At 43.6% G+C, this 20,606-nt stretch overlaps 1 protein-coding gene across 1 annotated transcript; it reads left to right on the top strand.

The window, feature by feature from the left end:
* Positions 1-8,148: 8,148 nt before the first annotated feature.
* LOC123489137 (interphotoreceptor matrix proteoglycan 1-like) lies at positions 8,149-19,588 on the top strand (the record flags this gene model as incomplete). Its single annotated transcript, XM_045219820.1, has 9 exons — positions 8,149-8,289; positions 8,433-8,467; positions 12,045-12,085; positions 12,170-12,219; positions 12,337-12,495; positions 17,341-17,414; positions 17,674-17,882; positions 17,960-18,904; positions 19,029-19,588. Coding segments are annotated over exons 1-9 (2,085 nt in total), but the record flags the coding sequence as incomplete, so codon positions are not given.
* Positions 19,589-20,606: the final 1,018 nt, after the last annotated feature.

The raw sequence follows: 20,606 nt of genomic DNA, 5'->3' as shown, positions 1-20,606 counted from the left end.
CATTCAGAGAATTGTCCCGAAGCCACTCATGCGTTGTCTTGGCTGTGTGCTTAGGGTTCGTTGTCCTGTTGGAAGGTGAAACTTCACCCCAGTCTGAGGTCCTGAGCGCTCTGGAGCAGGTTTTCATCAAGGATCTCTCTGTACTTTGCTCTGTTATTTCCGTCGATCCTGACTAGTCTCCCAGTCCCTGCCGCTGAAAAATATCCCCACAGCACCGTAGGGATGGTGCCAGGTTTCCTCCAGATGTGACGTTTGGCATTCAGGCCAAAGAGTTCAATCTTAGTTTCCAGCAGACCAGAGAATCTTGTTTCTCATGGTCTGAGAGTCCTTTAGGTGCCTTTTGGCAAACTCCAAGCGGGCTGTCATGTGCCTTTTACTGAGGAGTTGCTATTTAATCAAGTTTGAATTCAGCCTGTAACACAACAAAATGTAGAATAAGTCAAGGGGTATGAATACTTTCTGGAAGGCACTGTATATACAGATGAATATCTCTATAATTTTCTATGGTTAGACCTTAGAAACGATTTGGGAAAGTAAGCAGTATACATCTTCTACATCTTATATTGTAAAATGACCAATAAAGTAGCATATTTGGACAAAAAGATATGGTAAGATAACCATTTCTAATATATGTATTTTTTGTTGCAGACCTACAGGTCCAAGATTTGTCTGGAATCCGAAATGTAAAATACAGACATTTCCTGGATAGTGTAAGGCCAACCAAACACACCACCCATGTCAAAACGAGACAGGACCAGGACAGACACCGGACAAAGAGGTCTATGTTCTTCACCACTGGGGTGAAAGTATGTCCTCAAGAGAATATAAAGGAGGTCATCTCCAGCCATCGGGCCTACTACAAACTCAGAGGTAAGGGCATGATCCTAGCAATGCCAACGTCGAGTTCAATTCCGCTGGGATCACATACTAAAAATGTATTCACTCACTGTACTGTAAGTTGCTTTGTATAAAAGTGTCTGCTAAATGGCATATATTAAGGGTGTAGATCTACTGGGAACAGGAACATATAAACCATAGAGATCCTATTGAATTACTAGAAGGGCTTTGTTATAAACCCTCAAAGATCCAGAATGGGGTGAAAATGGCAGCCATTGGGGTCAGGGAGAAATCCAAACCAGTCTAATTGCAATGAATGGCATTAGAGGCATATGTGATGCATTTCCTGCTTTTACTTATGCAGGAAAATAAAAGTATGGCATGTGATATATCAGAAATGGTGTAATATCATTATTGTCAACCTTGAATATTGTCATATATTTATGAATACAGTTTACACAGGTTTTATACCAATTGTCTGTATAAATAGCCTCTAAAATACTGTATATGTAAACAGACCATACATGTCAAAATGTTTATTTTCTTGGAAAGCTGTGTTTTTATTACTTGATACAAAATCAGTACTTGTTGCATTTACATCTTGTCTAAGTCCTATCATCAACTGATTTCAGCCAGTGTATGGCTGTCCATTGACTGCATTGTTTGTATGGAATGTTGGCATATTGGCAGTAAATCATTTTAAAAAATTGCTAACAAACATACCCTGCAGATAATCTTCAAATTCATTGTTTTACATAATATCTTATCACAGCACTGGCTGAGCACCAACTCCCTTACCAAAATGTCTGACCTTAATTATTAGGCTTGGGTGGGGGACTCAGGTGCAGAGACGGACACACGGACAAAGAGGGTGAATTATGATGTAGTTTATTCAGCGTGTTATGGTAGAGAGAAGCAGTACAGGGTGGAGTAGCTTCAGGCCGGGGTAGGAGCTGAGTAGGGTGGAGAGCCAGTAGTCCTGAGAGCTGGATGACGAGGATATCAGACAACAGAGCAGGTTGCGGCGTGGGAATGGCAGGCAGGCAGGCAGCAGGAACAGACGAGATCACAGGTAGTGTAGGAACGAACTGGCGCTGGAGAGGTGTCCAGCCCGGGTAGATAACTGCTGGTTGATTGTTGACAATAAGCTGCAGCTGGATGTAACTGATCTTGGAGAGACTGGCCACGCCCCTGACCTAGATCCTCTGACTGGACTGCACAGCAGGGGGAGACAGACACAAACAACACACACAGGGAAAAAGGGAAAGGAAAACCAGCAGGAACAGGACCAACAGTGCCGGACCGTAACAGTACCCCCCTCAACGGGCGCCACCCGGCGACTCCACCCGGCTTGTCAGGGTGGTCCCTATGGAAGTCAGCCACCAGCTGCGGATCCAGTATAAATCGTCGGGGAATCCAGGACCTCTCCTCGGGGACCGTATCCCTCCCAGTCCACCAGGTACTGAAACCCTCTACCACGCCTCCGGACGTCCAGCAGTCTCCGCACCGTGTAGGCTGGATGGTCGCACATATCGCGGTGGCGGAGGGGGATCCACAGGTGGACACAAAGGGCTGGAGGAGACCAGCTTCAGCTGGGACACGTGAAATGTAGGATGGACTCTCATGGCCTGGGGAAGCTTCAACCGAACAGCCGAAGGGTTGATGATGGAGTCGATCTCGAAAGGACCCAAATACCGGGCGACAGCTCACGGGAGTCAGTGCGCAGGGAATGTTGCTGGAGGAGAGCCAGACTCGCTGACCAGGCTGGAACTGGGGAGCGACTACCCTGTGCCTGTCCGCCACCCTCTTGTTACGCTCTGCTGTCCGTAGAAGAGCCTCACGGTGTCCACCCACACCTTGCGGCAGCGACGAAGGTTATCCTGAACTGACGGGACGGCTAACTCCCTTTCCTGAGACGGGAACAATGGCGGTTGGTACCCCAAAGCCGCCTCAAATGGTGAGAGGCCGGTGGCAGATGAGGTGAGGGAATTGTGGGCATATTCGACCCACGGGAGATGTTTGGCCCAGGTGGACGGGGTTCTGGGATGTCACACAGCGTAGAGCAGCCTCCAGGTCCTGATTGGTCCTCTCAGTCTGGCCATTGGACTGGGGATGGAAACCTGATGAGAGACTGACAGTGGCACCCAGAGCCGAACAAAACTCCTTCCATACCCGAGAAATGAACTGTGGACCTCTATCGGACACTATGTCCACAGGTATTCCATGGGACGGAATACATGTAGGACAAAGAGGTCGGCTGTCTCACTGGCAGATGGTAATTTTGGTAATGCAACAAAATGGGCAGATTTAGAGAATCTGTCCACGATGGTGAGTATGGTGTCATTACCCTCAGACATAGGAAGTCCAGTGACGAAGTCCAAGCCCACGTGAGACCAAGGACGACTCGGGACTGGGAGAGGCCGCAGCAGGCCCGAAGGAGCCCTGTGGGAAGCCTTATTTTGGGCACAGATGGAACAGGCCGCCACGTACTCCCGGACGTCAGCCTCGGCGGATGGCCACCAAAGTGCCTCTTCAGTAGCGACAGTGTACGGTTCATACCAGGGTGGCAGGAGAAGCGTGAGGTGTGGATCCAGTTGAGCACTTGCGGCCGCACGGCTGCGGGAACATAGAGAAGGTCGGGGGGCCATCGGCGGTCCAGGTTCCAACTCTTGTGCCGATCGGACGAGGGACTCGATTTCCCAGTGAACCGCCGCCACCAAACAGGAAGCGGGCAGAACAGATTCAGGATTGCTGGAGTCTTCATTGTCTGTAAACTGGCGAGAGAGAGCATCAGGCTTGACATTACGTGTGCCAGGACGATATGTTAAAATAAACTTGAACCTGCTGAAGAACAGAGCCCATCTGGCCTGACGGGAGTTCAGCCTCTTGGACGACTGGATGTAAGCCAGGTTCTTGTGGTCTGTCCAGACTATGAAGGGTTGCTCTGCTCCGTCTCAGCCAGTGCCTCCACTCCTCCAACGCCAACTTGACAGCAAGCAACTCCCGGTTACCCACGTCGTAGTTCTTCTCAGCAGGGGTCAATCTCCTGGAGAAAAAGGCCACAGGATGGAGCTTCTGGTCCGTGGGGAACGTTGTGACAGGACAGCCCCCACCCCCGAATCAGAGGCGTCCACTTCCACAATAAACTGCAAACTAGTGTCTGGATGAATAAGAACAGGTGAGGTGGTGAACAGTTCCTTCAATGTACTCACGGCTGACTCGGCCTCAGGCGTCCACAGGAATGGCACCTTAGGGGAGGTGAGCTTGGTCAGGGGGCAACCACTCGGCTGAAACCCCTGATGAAGCGGCGGTAGAAGTTGGCGAAGCCCAGGAAGCGTTGTAGCTGCTTCCGAGACGTGGGTGTGGGCCACTCCACAACCGCTCTGATCTTGTCAGGGTCTGGTGACACTTGTCCCCGCTCGATAATAAAGCCCAAAAAGGGGACGGACTGCCGGTGGAACTCACATTTTTCTGCTTTCACATACAGTTTGTTTTCCATGAGGCGTTGGAGAACCAGACGGACGTGGGAGACGTGTTCATCCTGTGACTTAGAGAATATTAGAATGTCATCCAAATAGACAAACACAAAACGGTGTAGAAAATCCCTCAACACATCGTTAACCATGGCCTGAAACACTGCTGGGGCGTTAGTGAGACCGAATGGCATGACTAGGTATTCAAAGTGTCCGAGAGGGGTATTGAACCCAGTTTTCCATTCATCTCCCCGCCTGATCCTAATGAGGTGGTAAGCGTTACGTAGGTCGAGTTTGGTAAACACAGTGGCACCATGAAGGGTTCAAATGCTGAGTTGATGAGAGGCAGGGGGTATGTATTTCTGACTGTGATGTTATTTAGTCCTCTGTAGTCAATGCAGGGGCGTAATGTTTTGTCCTTCTTCTCTACAAAAAAGAACCCAGCTCCAACAGCGGAAGATGAGGGACGAATGATGCCAGAGGTTAGGGGAGTCGCCTATGTAGGTTTCCATAGCTTCTCTCTCAGGACGGGACAGATTGAAAGCCGACTGGACGGCAAAGGGCTCCAGGCAGTAACTCAATAGCGCAATCGTATGGCCTATGAGGTGGTAATGAAAGTGCCTTGGACTTACTGAATACCTCGACCAGGTCCAGGTACTCCTCAGGGACTGAAGAGAGGTCTGGGGTTTTGACAGGAAGCAGGGGAGCCGACCGAGGCGGAATAGCCGACCCAAGGCAAACAGAATGGCAGTGGGTGCTCCAACTGTGTATCTTGTGGTTTTGCCAGTCAATATGGGGGTTGTGAAGGCTAAGCCAAGGGAAACCGAGATAAGGGGGAGGCCGAGGAGGAGACTACTTTAAACTGGATGGTTTCTTTGTGATTGCCGGACAGCATGAGAGAAACGGGGACAGTTTGGTGGGTGATGTTGGCAAACTGATGGCCGTCAATAGCGGTTACTGTTATAGGCTTAGGCAGGGGGCTTAACAGGGATCTCAGCCTGAGTGACCAGGTTGACGTCAAGGAAACTATCCTCAGCACCAGAGTCGATGAGAGCAGCTAGTGGGAGAGATAGATTCCTGAACTGGACTGTAGCTGGGATAACTAGACGGGGTGCTGTGGGCATTGAGTCAGGTGTAGCACTCGCAAAGTACGCCCACTTTTACCTGCGAGCTTGGTCTTTTGGGCGAACCGGACAGTTAACCAGGAAATGAGTGCGGTCCCCACAGTACATGCACTCACCAGCCCGCATGCGCCGTTCCTTTCGGCAGGGGACAGACGAGCACGGCCCAGCTGCATGGGCTCGTCTAGTTCCGTGGAGGGATCCGCTGAGGTGTGTGGGCGGTGTCCGAGTGGTGGTGGAGCTCGGGCTGCAGAAAGCGAGGGGGCCCCGCCTGTGGTGTGGACCCGACCGCCCCCTCTCCTGTCTCCTCTCCCGTAGCCTGTTGTCTATTCGTGTAGCAAGGGAAACGAGAACATGAAGGTTAGCAGGCTCATCACGAACAGCTAGTTCATTCTTAATCGTGTCACTTAGACCGTTAACAAACGCTCCCCTGAAGAGCTTCGTCATTCCACTTGGAATCGGCTGCCAAGGTCCAAAATCAATGGCGTATTCAGCCACGCTACCCGTGCCCTGTCGTAGCTTCAATAGTCTCTTTGTGGCGGTCCCGGCATGGTCCGGTGATCAAACACAACTTTCAATTGAGAGGAAAAATCGTCAAACGACAGGCTGGCAATCTGCTGAGTAGAACAAGCCGCTTCTGCCCAAATCAAAGCTTTGCCCCTCATTAACCCCAGTGCGTAATGTACCTTTGAGGATTCCGTGGAGAAAGACAGGGGCTTCTGTTGGAACACCAAGCGGCACTGAAGCAGGAAACCACGGCATTTGTTCAGGTCCCCGGTGAAAGGTTCGGGTGAGGTTGTAGGGGTTCCCGAAGAGGGCAGGAGCGGAAGCCGAACCTGGAGCCACTGTAGGAGGAACAGGCGGAGGAGAAGCAGAGGGAGGAAGGGTAGTGAGTGTTACCAGGTTAGCTACCTGAGAGGAGAGATGAGATACTTGATCCAACAACTGCTGGTTGTTATCCAATAGAGTCCGGATGAGTTGGTCGTGTTGTCCCAATAGCATTCCCTGTGAATGGAGGGCGCGTTGTACGCCATCACCCGTTGTTTCATGTGGCATCTCTGCTGAGTCCATGTTTGGCCAGTTCGTTCTATTAGGCTTGGGTGGGGGACTCAGGTGCAGAGACGGACACACGGACAAAGAGGGTGAATTATGATGTAGTTTATTCAGCGTGTTATGGTAGAGAGAAGCAGTACAGGGTGGAGTAGCTTCAGGCCGGGGTAGGAGCTGAGTAGGGTGGAGAGCCAGTAGTCCTGAGAGCTGGATGACGAGGATATCAGACAACAGAGCAGGTTGCGGCGTGGGAATGGCAGGCAGGCAGGCAGCAGGAACAGACGAGATCACAGGTAGTGTAGGAACGAACTGGCGCTGGAGAGGTGTCCAGCCCGGGTAGATAACTGCTGGTTGATTGTTGACAATAAGCTGCAGCTGGATGTAACTGATCTTGTGAGAGACTGGCCACGCCCCCTGACCTAGATCCTCTGACTGGACTGCACAGCAGGGGAGACAGACACAAACAACACACACAGGGAAAAAGGGAAAGGAAAACCAGCAGGAACAGGACCAACAGTGCCGGACCGTAACATTAATACCGTCAGAAGAAGGTTCATGTCCATTCTAGTATTCTAGTTCTATGATATAAACATGCCCTATTGTACCACACTTTGCTGTGAGCTCATAAATCCTTACAGTATTCACAGTCATGGGACACCTTTAGACAGTGGGGTGATTAAGCTATTCCAAAAACAGTGGCTCTGAACTGTTTCCCTCAAGAGAGAGATAAAGCAGTTAATCAAAAAATAAAACATCTTTGTCACAATTTAATAAATCATTGCTGGCTTTGAAGTATTCATGGTTGAGACTTTACAAACTGGGAGACGTTCAACTTGAAAAAACATAAAATACTGTAGGCGTTCACTTTTATTTTCTCATGAGCATGCCCTGTGAAATCCATGTACAGTATATTCAGATTTGATGTATAGATTCAAATGTGACTGGCTAAATTCAGGGACTGAGTTACATTAAGGTGAGGGTATTCAAACAGTAAATATGCTGTGGAAATAATAACTTCACTTTATGAAATCAAAATGTAAGAGAACTTCCCCAAGGCATAAGCACAATGAATAATTCAACAGTGCTTGTTACTCCCTCATAACAGAGGTAAATAAATCATCAAAAGTGTTAGGGATTTTTTTATTCATGTTTCTAACATTCCCAAATATCAGGGACGAGTACATTTCATTCCAGCGTTGGGTTTCAAATATCTAAAGTGACATTTAACTGATACATTATTAAAAGCTGTCCTATCATATTAACGGTATGTGTGAAAATAGTTTGTTCAAACCTAGGCCATAATGAATCAATTTCTGTGTCTTGTCTTACATGCATAAAGTAATGAGATTGTGAAAACATTGAATTGCCATTTCTACTGTATCTTAGTTCATGCCGCTCTGTCATTGCTTGTCCATATATGTATATATTCTTAAATTCCATTCCTTACTTATATTTGTGTGTATTGGGTATATGTTGTGAAATTGTTAGATATTACTGCACTGTCGGAGCTAGAAGCACAAGCATTTCATTACACAAAATCAAATTTGATTTGATTTGATTTACTTTATAAGCTAAGAGTTGTTCCCACACAGATACACACATCTTTATTCAGCAATTCTGACATGTTTCAATATTAATTTAGTTTGTCAAGAGGCATATGGGAGGCCTTCCTCATCTTCCTGGACAGGGTTCCTAACTCAGAGGAGTACAAGCATTGGACTTATGCCTGCCAACATGGCTCTCTCTGTCTGGACGAGGTGGCAAGGAACTTCAGCAGTACCCAGGAACATATTGACATGGTGGCCACAGTGAGTACTAAAACCTGCATGCATCCCAGTAATAAGAGGAACAGAGAGGGGGTAATAACACAAAGATTGGTGGTGATAAGTCATAAAGATGTAATAATATTTTATTATATATTTTGAATTTTTATGTTTGTTTGGTTTTTCAGAGAGTTGCTGAACAGGAGAAGATCAAGCAACAAAGGTAGGTAGATGAAAGGTTGGAGAAATGTTATATATTGTTTATAGATATTACAAGAAGTAGGCCTGCAACGTTTAATTGAAATGGGTGTTCAACCCCCTTCCCTCATACATTTTCAACCAACGACCTCTTTCTATCACTTGAATTCTAATTTAATATGGTGTTTGAAAACAAAATAGATGTTCAGAAAATCTCAAATGAATGTTTCATACCCCCACAGTTATTTTTGGTTTGACTACAAAGTTCTAAAATGCCTGGCAAACCATCTCCAACTCCAGAGACTAGACAAGCCTTTCCAAAGAGCTGTTCATGAAGGTTTAAATTCTAATGGTAAAATGTCATCAAGACCAAAAACACTCTCACTCGCTGTTGCCGCAAGCACAATTGGTAGAGGGCAAGAACAGGTAAACTCAAATGACCCTCCTCAGCTCCCTAAACTGATGGAGTCTGTACATCTGGTGGCCTGACTTAACATACATCCATATTGGAAGGGGGAGGGGGAGTGAGGGAGCGCTCTATAAATAATGCTAATTTAACCACTCCTATTTGCAATTTGTACTGCTACAGTGGTAAATATGAAAATAAAAGCTTATTCTAAATTAAACGAACACCCCCACCTCTGTGTCATGGTTGAAAAAAATAATAATAATGTGAGTGCACTTGTCATCCCGGCACAATCCCGTATTTCAGCCACTTTACAGGTGTCTCAACTTTTGTTTCTACATAAAAAGTAATTTTATCAGCGAGACGCATCAATCAAGTGTAGACCCAATGACAATCCCCGAATGTCATTACATTTTTGGTGTTTTGTAACAGATTACTCTTTCCATACAGTGCTTTCAGAAAATATAAAAAACCCTTGACTTTTTCCACATTTAGTTGTGTTACAGCCTGAATTTAAGATGGATTACATTTTGATTTTTGACATTAGATACCCCATAATGTCAAAGTGGAATTACGTTTTCTAAATGTTTACAAATTATTATAAAATTAAAAGCTGAAATGTCTTGAGTCAATAAGTATTCAACCATTTTGTTATGGCAAGCATAAATAAGTTCAGGAGTACAAATTTGTAACAAATCACATAATAAGTTTAATGGACTTACTCTGTGTGCAATAATAGTGTTTAACATGATTTTTGAATGACTACCTCATCTCTGTGCCCCACACATACAGTTATCTGTAAAGTTCCTCAGTCGAGCAGTGAATTTGAAATACAGATTCAACCACAAAGACCAGGGATGTTTTCCAAAGCCTTGCAAAGAGGGGCACCTATTGGTAGATGGGTAAAAAAAAGCAGACATTGAATATCCCTTTGAGCATGGTGAAGTTATTAATTAAACTTTGGATGGTGTACCAATACACCCAGTCACTATAAAGATACAGGCGTCCTTCTTAACTCAGTTGCCGGAGAGGAAGGAAACCGCTCAGTGATTTCACCATGATGCCAATTTTGACTTTAAAACAGTTACAGAATTTAATGGCTGTGATAGGAGAAAACTGAGGATGGATCACCAGCATTGTAGCTACTCTACAATTAACCTATTTTACATAGTGAAAATAAGGAAGCCTGTACAGAAAACAATTATTCCAAAACATGCATCCTGTTTGCAACAAGGCACTAAAGTTTTTGTCCTGAATACAAAGTGTTATGTTTGGGGCATATCCAATACAACACATTACTGAGTACCACTCACCATATTTTCAAGCATAGTGGTGGCTGCATCATATTATGGGTATGCTTGTAATCGTTAAGGACTGGGGAGGTTTTCAGGATAAAAAATAAACGGAATTGAGCTAAGCACAGGCAAAATCCTAGAGGAAAACCTGGTTGAGTCTGCTTTCCACCAGACACGGGAGATGAATTCACCATTCAGCACGACAATAACCTAAAACACAAGGCCAAATCTACACTTGAGTTGCTTACCAAGAAGACAGTGAATGTTCCTGTGTGGCCGAGTTACAGTTTTGACTTAAATCTGCTTGAAAATCTATGGCAAGACTTGAAAATGGTTGTTTAGCAATTGTCGTGACGTGACTTTCAATATTGTGACGACTATTATTTATTGAATAATTGCCTACTATGTTTAATTGTTACTAGATTAAATTAATCATGTAACAATTAACTCATTAGGAATTTGGGGCACCACGGGAAAAGTTGTTTAACGAGTTACCGATTCCCGAATGAACTCTAAAGATATCTAGATATCTCTTATCATTTAACAGTCATTCGTAGGCTCTTTAAGTCTGCACGAACCCCGGTCTTACTGATCATTCCGTACCACACAAATTGATTTAATTATTTATTTACTGACTAATTAAAAATGATAACACAAGATACAAACACGTACACAGTATAGGTAGGGATTAGAAACTTAATACAATGAAAACGGATCCCTAGCGGACTAACACAATATGACACTTGTTACATAAGATGGAGAGTTAAAGAGAGAGAGAGAGAGAGAGAGAAAAACACTTGGGATACACATGGACCTATGCTCATAGTAATCCTAATTCTTTGCCCAGAACCACCACCCGTTTGGTAGGAAGCAATACATGTATTTACGTGTTGGAGGTCTTTGTCGTGTATCTCTGTTGGACCCAGGCCTTCGTGGGAAGGGGTCGATTGGTCTTTCTCTTTCGGATGGACTTTTAGATGTAAGGCTCTGATTGTCTACAAGAGGTCACAATGTCCTTCTTAGTTGTCTGTTTACTTTCACTCGTTCTGGAAGTGTCTTCTGAGGGACGGCTAATCAGCCGTGTCGATGATCCCCCTGTGGGGTGATGAGAGCAGTGTAGTAGACGATGGTTTGAAGAGAGAGTAACAGGATGGTCCCACTTAAATTCACCTTCTTAGATACAGTACTTAGAACAGCTACTCAGCCGTAACATTGATTGTTAGTGGAGGCAACTTTGTCGTCTTCACCTCGTGTTGATTTTCAGGAGTCGGGACCAATATGGACAAAAGCTGCAGCTTGAGGTCCGTCTAGTCTGATCTGATAATTCTTATCTCAGTCTTTATGCACTCTGGTAAAAAGGGGCGTTTCCGTCATACTGACATGCTCTCTGAGCTCCTCGGGCGTGGCTAGTTACGAGGCAAAAGTATTATTATCACTATGATTTTGTTAGAAAGCTAAAATCACATTCCTATCTTCACGAAAACATTGTCTTCCTCCTTGATATTTTCTACACAAGGTAAAGGATGTAACCCTGATATCCACAGTGTAAAAGCTCTTCAAGTCACAATGTTTTCCTTATAACGCCTTCATACAATTTTTTATGACGTCACAAAATAGACACTAATTTTCCATATTCCGTTTCATTCCATATCATTCCCAACGTTTGGATGTTGAAATATATTGTCCCAATGTTCATTGTTGGATCTTGACGTTTTTGTGCGGCAAATGTCTCTGAAACAAAGGACATTCCTTTCAACCAGGAGAATCTATCTCTAATTTATGGTAGTATTATGATGTCAAGACCGGCACAGCTTGCAAGAAAGGCATTTCACTGTACTTGTGCACGAGACTTTAAAACTTGAAACTTGAATTGTTGCAAAACATGCATTTTTGATTTCCAGCGGTGAAGTATCAACAGCTGGAGGAACTGAGATTGAGAAATGTAAGTACTCCACATCCATCAATGCAGTATGCTAAAAGTAATAATACACAATTCCTGAATGAATGCACAATGCTCACTTTGTAGGCTCGAAAACTCCATCAGAACTGTTTATCATTCCGACTGAAGCAAGGGAGGTAAGTTTAACCATATTTTCTGAGTGCTACCTTGCCTTGGCATTGTAATCTTGATTGAATGATGACAGTCTCATTGATGGCCATTGAAAATGACATTGCTGCTTTTGCTTTCCACAGATAACAGAGATTCCAAACATTGTACCAGAGGAGGCGATTATTGAGGAGCAGATAGTGGAGTTCAGTGTCACCATAGCAGACCCTGGCTACAGTGAACTTGTTCTGAGTGACCCTGCAGCTCCCCAGTACCATGACATCACACGCGATCTCCATGATACGGTGAGGCAAACTGAGAAGAAATGTCCTTGAAAAGTCTTAAAGGCCCAGTGCAGTCAAAAGTTTTAGAACACCTACTCATTCAAGGGTAATTCTTTATTTTAACTAATTTCTACATTGCAGAATAATAGTGAAGACATCAAAACTAAGAAATAACACATGTACTAACCAAAAAGTGTTAAACAAATCAAAAATATATTTTATATTTGAGATTCTTTAAATAGCCACCCTTTGCTTTGATGACAGCTTTGCACATTCTTGGCATTTTCTCAACCAGCTTCATGAGGTAGTCACCTGGAATGCATTTCAATTAACAGATGTAACTTTTAAAAGTTAATTTGTAAAATGTATTTCCTTCTAAATGCGTTTGAGCCAATCAGTTGTGTTGTGACAAGGTATACAGAAGATAGCCCTATTTGGAAAAAAACCCAAGTCCATATTATGGCAAGAACAGCTCAAATAAGCAAAGAGAAACAACAGTCCATCATTACTTTAAGACATGAAGGTCAGTCAATACGAACATTTCAAGAACTTTGAAGGTTTCTTTAAGTGCAGTCACAAAAACCCATCAAGCGTTATGATGAAACTGGCTCTCATAAGGACCACCACGGGAATGGAAGACCCAGAGTTACCTCTGCTGCAGAGGATAAGTTCATTAGAGTTACCAGCCTCAGAAATTGCAGCCCAAATACATGTTTCACAGAGTTCAAGTAACAGACACATCTCATCATCAACTGTTCAGAGGAGACTGCCAAATTGGAGATTTTTGGTTCCAACCACCGTGTCTTTGTGAGATGCGGTGTGGGTGAACGGATGATCTCCACATGTGTATTATTCACTGTAAAGCATGGAGCAGGAGGTTTAACCAGCATGGCTACCACAGCATTCTGAAGCGATACGCCATCCCATCTGGTTTGCGCTTAGTGGGACTATCATTCATTTTTCAACAGGACAATGACCCAACACACCTCCAGGCTGTGTAAGGGCTATTTTACCAAGAAGGAGAGTGATGGAGTGCTGCATCAGATGACCTGGCCTCCACAATCCCCCGACCTCAACCAAATTGAGATGGTTTGGGATGAGTTGGACCACAGAGTGAAGGAAAAGCAGCCAACAAGTGCTCAACATATGTGGGAACTCCTTCAAGACTGTTGGAAAACATTTCAGGTGAAGCTGGCTGAGAGAATGCCAAGAGTGTGCAACGCTGTCATCAAGGCAAAGGGTGGCTATTTGAAGAATCTCAAATATAAAATATATTTTGATTTGTTTAACACTTTGGTTACTACATGATTCCATATGTGTTATTTCATAGTTTTGATGTCTTCACTATTAGTCTACAATGTAGAAAATAGTAAGAATAAAGAAAAACCGTTGAATGAGTAGGTGTTCTAAAACTTTTGACCTGTAGTGTATATATTTCCACACCATGACGGGAATACTGTGAAATTGTGAAAATTATGATAATGCAGTTTTAGTGAAGAGCTGTTTGAAAAGATGGCATGACATTTCTGAATGTTTTGGTGGGATGGAGTTTTGGCCTGCCTGGTGACATCACAAGGTGGTTAATTAGTTGTTAGACCAATAAGAAAGAGTTCCAAACCTATGTACCTATAACAGCTAGTTTTCAGTTTCCCCTCCCCACTCAGACCACTCCCAGACTGTCCTAGCTAAATTCTTGCTTGAGAAATTGCTCTTTGGTAAGAAGCTATTTTTGTTTCTTTTTGACCATTTTAATTGAAAACAATCACAGTAAGGTACTTAATTGTTACCCAGAAATGATTTGATATTGAGATAAAAACAGCTGTATTGGACCTTTGAGAATGAACAAGTAAATTAGCCTTTATTGCTGAGATGGGTTTAGTGAACTACATTTGCATGAGTAATAACCTTGACTCGACTGAGACCTGTCAACTCATTTTAGCTCCCAGAGCTAATGCCTAGGCTTTAGCTCAATGGGCTAACATAGATCTTGAGTCACAGAGATGAATCGGGTTTGATACCTGGTGTGTTAGATTATCAAGACATTCCATTCACATGTAAGAATTTGACTCTAAAGGCAGAGACATTTATTTTTGCTTCTCTCGTGGAACGAGGACGTTTAGGGGCTGGGGAGAAAACGCAACCTTCTTCCCGTACAAAATGTCGAAATGACATCAGTTTGACCAGTTTTAAGGAAATGAAAAGCTGTGAAAACGATTAAACATGTTTTTGATAAGATTTCAGTCGGTCTTGGATGCATTTATGTGGTGGAAATACTGTCAGCTTTTATGTAACGGAGTCAATGCTGAAAAAGACTGTGGTCCCTACCTGTTCATTCGCATTCGATCAAGAAATGCTGAAAGAAATAAATCATATTTCTCTACTACTGTTCCCGAGACAAAATTAAAATTTGGTTGACCATTTTAGTGAATATTATATTAGGCGACATGTTATATGTTATATGTTATAGTCATACAGTACAGTCAGTGTCCAGATTTCAGTTACTATCGGCCGCACCCGTACTTCCACCATCCTTGTCTTTAAAAAAATGAAATATAACACTCTTAAGATAATACTTTCATTGAAAGAACTGATTGTTGGCCGGATAATTAGGTAGGCCTTGTGTGGGACAATCCTTACAATCCCTCACTGTATGTTGTATTCCATAGGCATAGCCACATCACACAGAGGGAAACGTGTACAGTGATATTTGAGACAATCACAAGCTCCTTCAGTAATACAGTATTGAAAAGATTGCAAATGCCTCAGGTTTTTGGTAGGCATACATTAGTGAATTATTATTTTGTTCTACGACTCAGCCTGGTTTCATAGACTGGACATAACATAGTAAACATAAATCCAGGACACTCAAATTAGTGTGATATGTTACGTTTGGTATGGTTACCGAAGACCATACCACGCAAAAACGAAAATAGGGTGGTTGGTCAGGTGGATGGGTGGGCAATCTAGCAACCCAAAGGTTGCGTGTTCAAATCTCATCATGGAAAACTTTAGCTTTTTAACTAATTAGCAACTTTGCAACTACTTAATACAGTTTTTCTTATTTTTTGTCATTTAGCAGACGCTCTTATCCAGAGCGATTTAGATGAGCAATTAGGGTTAAGTGCGTTGCTTAAGGGCACATCGACAGATTTTTTCAACCTAGTCGGCTCAGGGATTAGAACCAGCGACCTTTCGGTTACTGGCACAACGCTCTTACCCACTAAGCCACCTGCCGCCCAGTTGAAGTCTGAAGTTTACATACACTTAGGTTGGAGTCATTAAAACTAGTTTTTCAACCAAGAATTAAAAGCTGAAATAAATCATTCTCTCTACTATTATTCTGACATTTCACATTCTTAAAATAAAGTGGTGATCCTAACTGACCTAAGACAGGGAATTTTACTAGGATTAAATGTCAGTAATTGTGAAAAACTGAGTTTAAATGTATTTGACTAAGGTGTATGTAAACTTCCGACTTCAACTGTATATATATTTTTTTACTTTTACCCATTTTTCTCCCCAATTTTTATGATATCCAATTGGTAGTTACAGTCTTGTCCCATCGCTGCAACTCCCCTACGGACTCGGGAGAGGCGAAGATTGCGAGCCATGTTTCCTCTGAAACACGACCCTGCCAAGCCGCGCTGCTACTTGACACACTGCTTGCTTAACCCGAAAGCCAGCTGCACCAGGAAACACTGTCAAACTGGCGACCGAGGTCAGCTTGCAGGCACCCGGCCCGCCACAAGGAGTGGCTAAAGCGCAATGGGACAAGGAAATCCCGGCCGGCCAAACCCTCCCCTAACCCGGACGATGCTGAGCCAATTGTGCACCGCCTCATGGGTCTTCCGGTCAAGGCTGGCTGGCTGTGACACAGCCTGGGATCAAACCCGGGGACTACTTAATACTTTTTAGCTACTTTGCAACTACTTAGCATGTTAGCTAACCCTTTCCCTAACCTTAACCCTTTAACCTTAACCCTAACCCCTAATCCCTAGCCTAGCTAACGTTAACCACCTAGCTAACATATCATACAAAATGGATGATGGATCTCCACAAATTAATACATACCATACGAAACATAACATATCATACTAATTGTAGTGTCCTGGATTTCCATTTACTATGTTACGTCTACCCCTGAGTTCAGGTTGAATGACTGCCTTTTGCAAATTTGCAATACTAATGGTGCTTTTCCATCTAGACTTGCCAGTGTTTGGCTCCAAGTCAGAGCAGGTCCATCAGAGCCATGGCCCAGTGAGACACGGGTCCAGGCCCGGGTTTGATGGAAATAGAAAAGTCTGAGCCTTTAGGATAAAACACTGGGGTAAATTCTCAGTGGAAATGCACAATAACATCCCAAATGAGCTTGTGTTTTAAAGAAGCTTATGATAAAGGGTAGACAAAGTGTAAAGCCAGCAATGTATTTGGCAACATCAAAAGACTGAATTGGATTTGTAACCTCAGAAAGATAAAGTGTGTAAACCTCATGAATGATTCCTAGAAAAAATGCACCCCTTCCAGATAAAGAAGAAATTCACAAAAGCCTGACAGCACATAGATGATTCTACAGTGAGAAATCTACACTGAGGGTACAAAACATTAGGAACACCTGCTCTTTCCATTACATACTGTAGACTGACCAGGTGAATCAAGGTTTTCTTAATGTTTTGTACACTCAGTGAATATTATACTACAGGCCACTTACTTGTGTTTGCTATTTTTCTGTGTTGGCAATATCGTTTATATCGTTATTGTGTGATGTTATTTTGTTTAGAATGATTATTGCCCCAGAGAGAAGGCTTCATGAATCTAAGAAAGATGTGTTATCTAAACATAACCATCAGATGTCTCTATTTTCCACAGATGGTTCATGTTTTTGACAAACTTCCTGGGTTCAAAGATCTTCGTGTTTTGGGATTTCGGTTCGTTGAACTTCGGTAGGTTGTTCAATGAACTGTGAAAGTACTAAGAAGTGAGCCAAATCTTTCATTTAATTGAACAGGCTCCATTAGACATAGCATCACTGTTCAGAGAGTGTGTTGTATATGTCATTAGCAAAGGAAAAACAAAGCAGTGTTATATTAGCCAGAGGTCTTTCAAACTTTGGTCTTTGCTTTAATTGCTAAAATGCTAAGCTAATAAATACTGTGAGAAAGACATACTATTTCTCCAATATAAGCTCTGCTTTGTTGACAGATCTGATGATATGTCAGTCCGCTATGCTGTGGTGTTTGAGACGAATGGAGAAGACCATGAAGAAGAATCTATTTCCACTATAGAACCAGGCACAGGGACAGGGACAGTTGTTTACACAAATGGACACAGACTGAAGGATATGGTTTACATGGCCTTAAACGTGGAGACGTCCCTGCCTGTGGACATACATACACTCAGTTTTGAACCGGGTAAGCTTAATTTAAAGCTCAGGTCAAATGGGATATAATCATTGAGGAGATGCTAACTTTTCATTTTCCCCCTTCAGATCCCACTGTTTCTCTAAGAGAGGAGTTGGAGGCGACAACCTTGGAAACCTTGCCAGAGGAGGGTGTCGGGCACACTGAAGTTTTCTTCCCAACTGTTGCTGTTGGAGAGGACTATCTTGAGGCTTTTACAGACACACCTGAGGAATACACCATTGTGCCTTTCAGTGACTCAGTTATTGTTCTTCCTGCTGAGGCTACCACTGCCTCAACCCCAGATACCCCCCCTGTGGATATTAGTGAGGGTCCTCCCTCAGTAGAAGCAGTAGAGGAGACTGTAGTGGATGCTAGAGATGAGACACTTGATGAAGAGGCTACAGATGAGACGCTTGGCATAGAGGAGCCTCCAGTGGATGTTACAGAGGAGAGGATTGAGGTAGAGGAAACTGTGGATGCCACTGAGGAGACAATTAATGTAAAGCCTGCAGAGGATGCCACTGAGGAGACACTTGATATAGAGGAGACTGTAGATGCGAGACAAGACTACCTTTGGGTTTGGCCACCAGTAACAACACTGGCGGCCATTACGGAACAGCCTGCCACTGAGGAGACACTTGATGTAGAAGAAACTGTGGATGCAACAGAAGAAGACAACCTTTGGGTTTGGCCACCAGTAACAACACTGGCGGCCATTACGGAACAGCCTGCCACTGAGGAGACACTTGATGTAGAGGAAACTGTGGATGCGACAGAAGAAGACTACCTTTGGGTTTGGCCACCAGTAACAACACTGGCGGCCATTACGGAACAGCATGCCACTGAGGAGACACTTGATGTAGAAGAAACTGTGGATGCGACAGAAGAAGACTACCTTTGGGTTTGGCCACCAGTTACAAGAACATCCGTTATGGAACAGCCTACCACCAAACTGATTACTCTCTTTCCTCCTGAGAAAGATGCTGTAGATGAGGAAACCCTCCCAACTGTTGAACCTGAGGAAGATGAAGGTAACATTCCTCTTATAACGCGAGTGACTACATTTATGGGAGCATTTTTTGATTTTAATTTCAATCTTTTTGATTGAAATGGATTTGTATGTCATTTTCTGATATTTTTGATTTTCTTTGAAAGGACCCACAACTACTGAGGCGGCTTTAGACGAGCAACCGGACAGAGAAAATCTAATTATCACCACTACAGCATATCAAGATGTAGAACCTGCATCCATCAAAACATTTACCACTGCTACACAATCACAAACCATGCCTTCATCTGAGGATGACATCATCCAAGCAGAGCCAGAGGAAGTACCCTCAGCATCTATTCCCGCTATAGCCCCTGGACCTTCAGAAGGAGGGGACACCGTCCGAGAACAGGAACCACTTGAGACGGCCGTGGATATCTCTACTGATGACTCAGACATGCAGGAGGATGTAGAAAAGGTAGAAAAGGACGGTACAGAAGCCGCTGATATGCTGGACGAGTTTGGCAGTGGATTGGAAGGTCCATTTGAGTCCACTGCAGCCCCCGGACTCAGACACATGAGCACCCCTTTAATGGCCACTACTGAAAAGGCCAAAGAGATGGTGGTGTTCTTTAGTTTGCGAGTCACTAACATTATGTTTTCCGAGGACCTGTTCAACAAGAGCTCTCCTGAGTACATGTCATTGGAGAATACCTTTCTTGAGCTGGTAGGTGAATACAATTTTGTGCTCGATATTGTGTTTCTGCATGCCTTGTTGTCATACCTGTATTTTTAACTCCAAACTCTTCTTTCAAACTGTTTGATAATCTAATTGTGCAGTACGTAATGGTTGGATGTGGTTTGAAGTGATACCTCAGTAAGAACTAAAGATTTGAGTAGCCCCAAGTGACAAGGGGCAATTTTTTTTCCGTAGACAAGTGATGACATACTGTAAGCCTTAAAGGCGTCTGCATACTAGGTTCGGTTTGCTCCTAGCAGAACTCGGCTAGGCGAAGCGAACATCTGTGCCTCGCATACTCCCTTAAATATACAAATTACTGTTTGTCCCTCTTGAGACGCCGTACAACAACATAGCCATAACACTTCCTCAAAATAGTCTGAACTATTCTAAAATAAATCAAGAAATCTGTAATTAATGTTGAAGTTTTTGCAGAGGAGGTCTTAGTTGCACAATTTTACATCTAACTAAGATGTTTGGTGCAGTACTTCTCAAGCGATAAAATGTGCATGAAAACTGATAGTCTTCTTCCTATGGTATATTGGCGATCGCACAATTTAATGTGCAATCTTCTACCTACTGTGCGGGATGGAAACAAGATTCCCCAAAATTGAACAAAATACCCCCAAAAAACTACCAAACTACCAAAAATTAATAAATAAACTAAATCAAACAACTTTTCTGTTAAAAAATTTAACAGATTCGATCCCCTACACAGGCTCAAGGGGAACCTGGGAGGCGGGTCTTCCGCGCCAGTACCCCTTGCAAGTTTTCAGATGTAAAATCCTTAAGTCACAATAATGTCCAGTTTCTTAGACTTCTTTCAGACTTGTGTCGTACAGTTTATAACTGTGGCAATGAATTCCACAAAATCCACCTTTTTAACACACAGGGTATCTTTTGTCTGGCAGCAAACATTTACTACAGGCTGTGGTGTGTCCACTACCATATCTTCACTAGCATCACTTGTTTTCTCAATTATTTTAATCACCTCCACATAGGAGGT

This window comes from Coregonus clupeaformis, unplaced genomic scaffold (assembly GCF_020615455.1).
Source record: "Coregonus clupeaformis isolate EN_2021a unplaced genomic scaffold, ASM2061545v1 scaf2781, whole genome shotgun sequence".
In the NCBI taxonomy this organism is placed as follows: domain Eukaryota; kingdom Metazoa; phylum Chordata; class Actinopteri; order Salmoniformes; family Salmonidae; genus Coregonus; species Coregonus clupeaformis.
The sequence above is the reverse complement of the archived record's forward strand: the minus strand, read 5'-3'. Positions and strand labels throughout refer to the sequence as shown.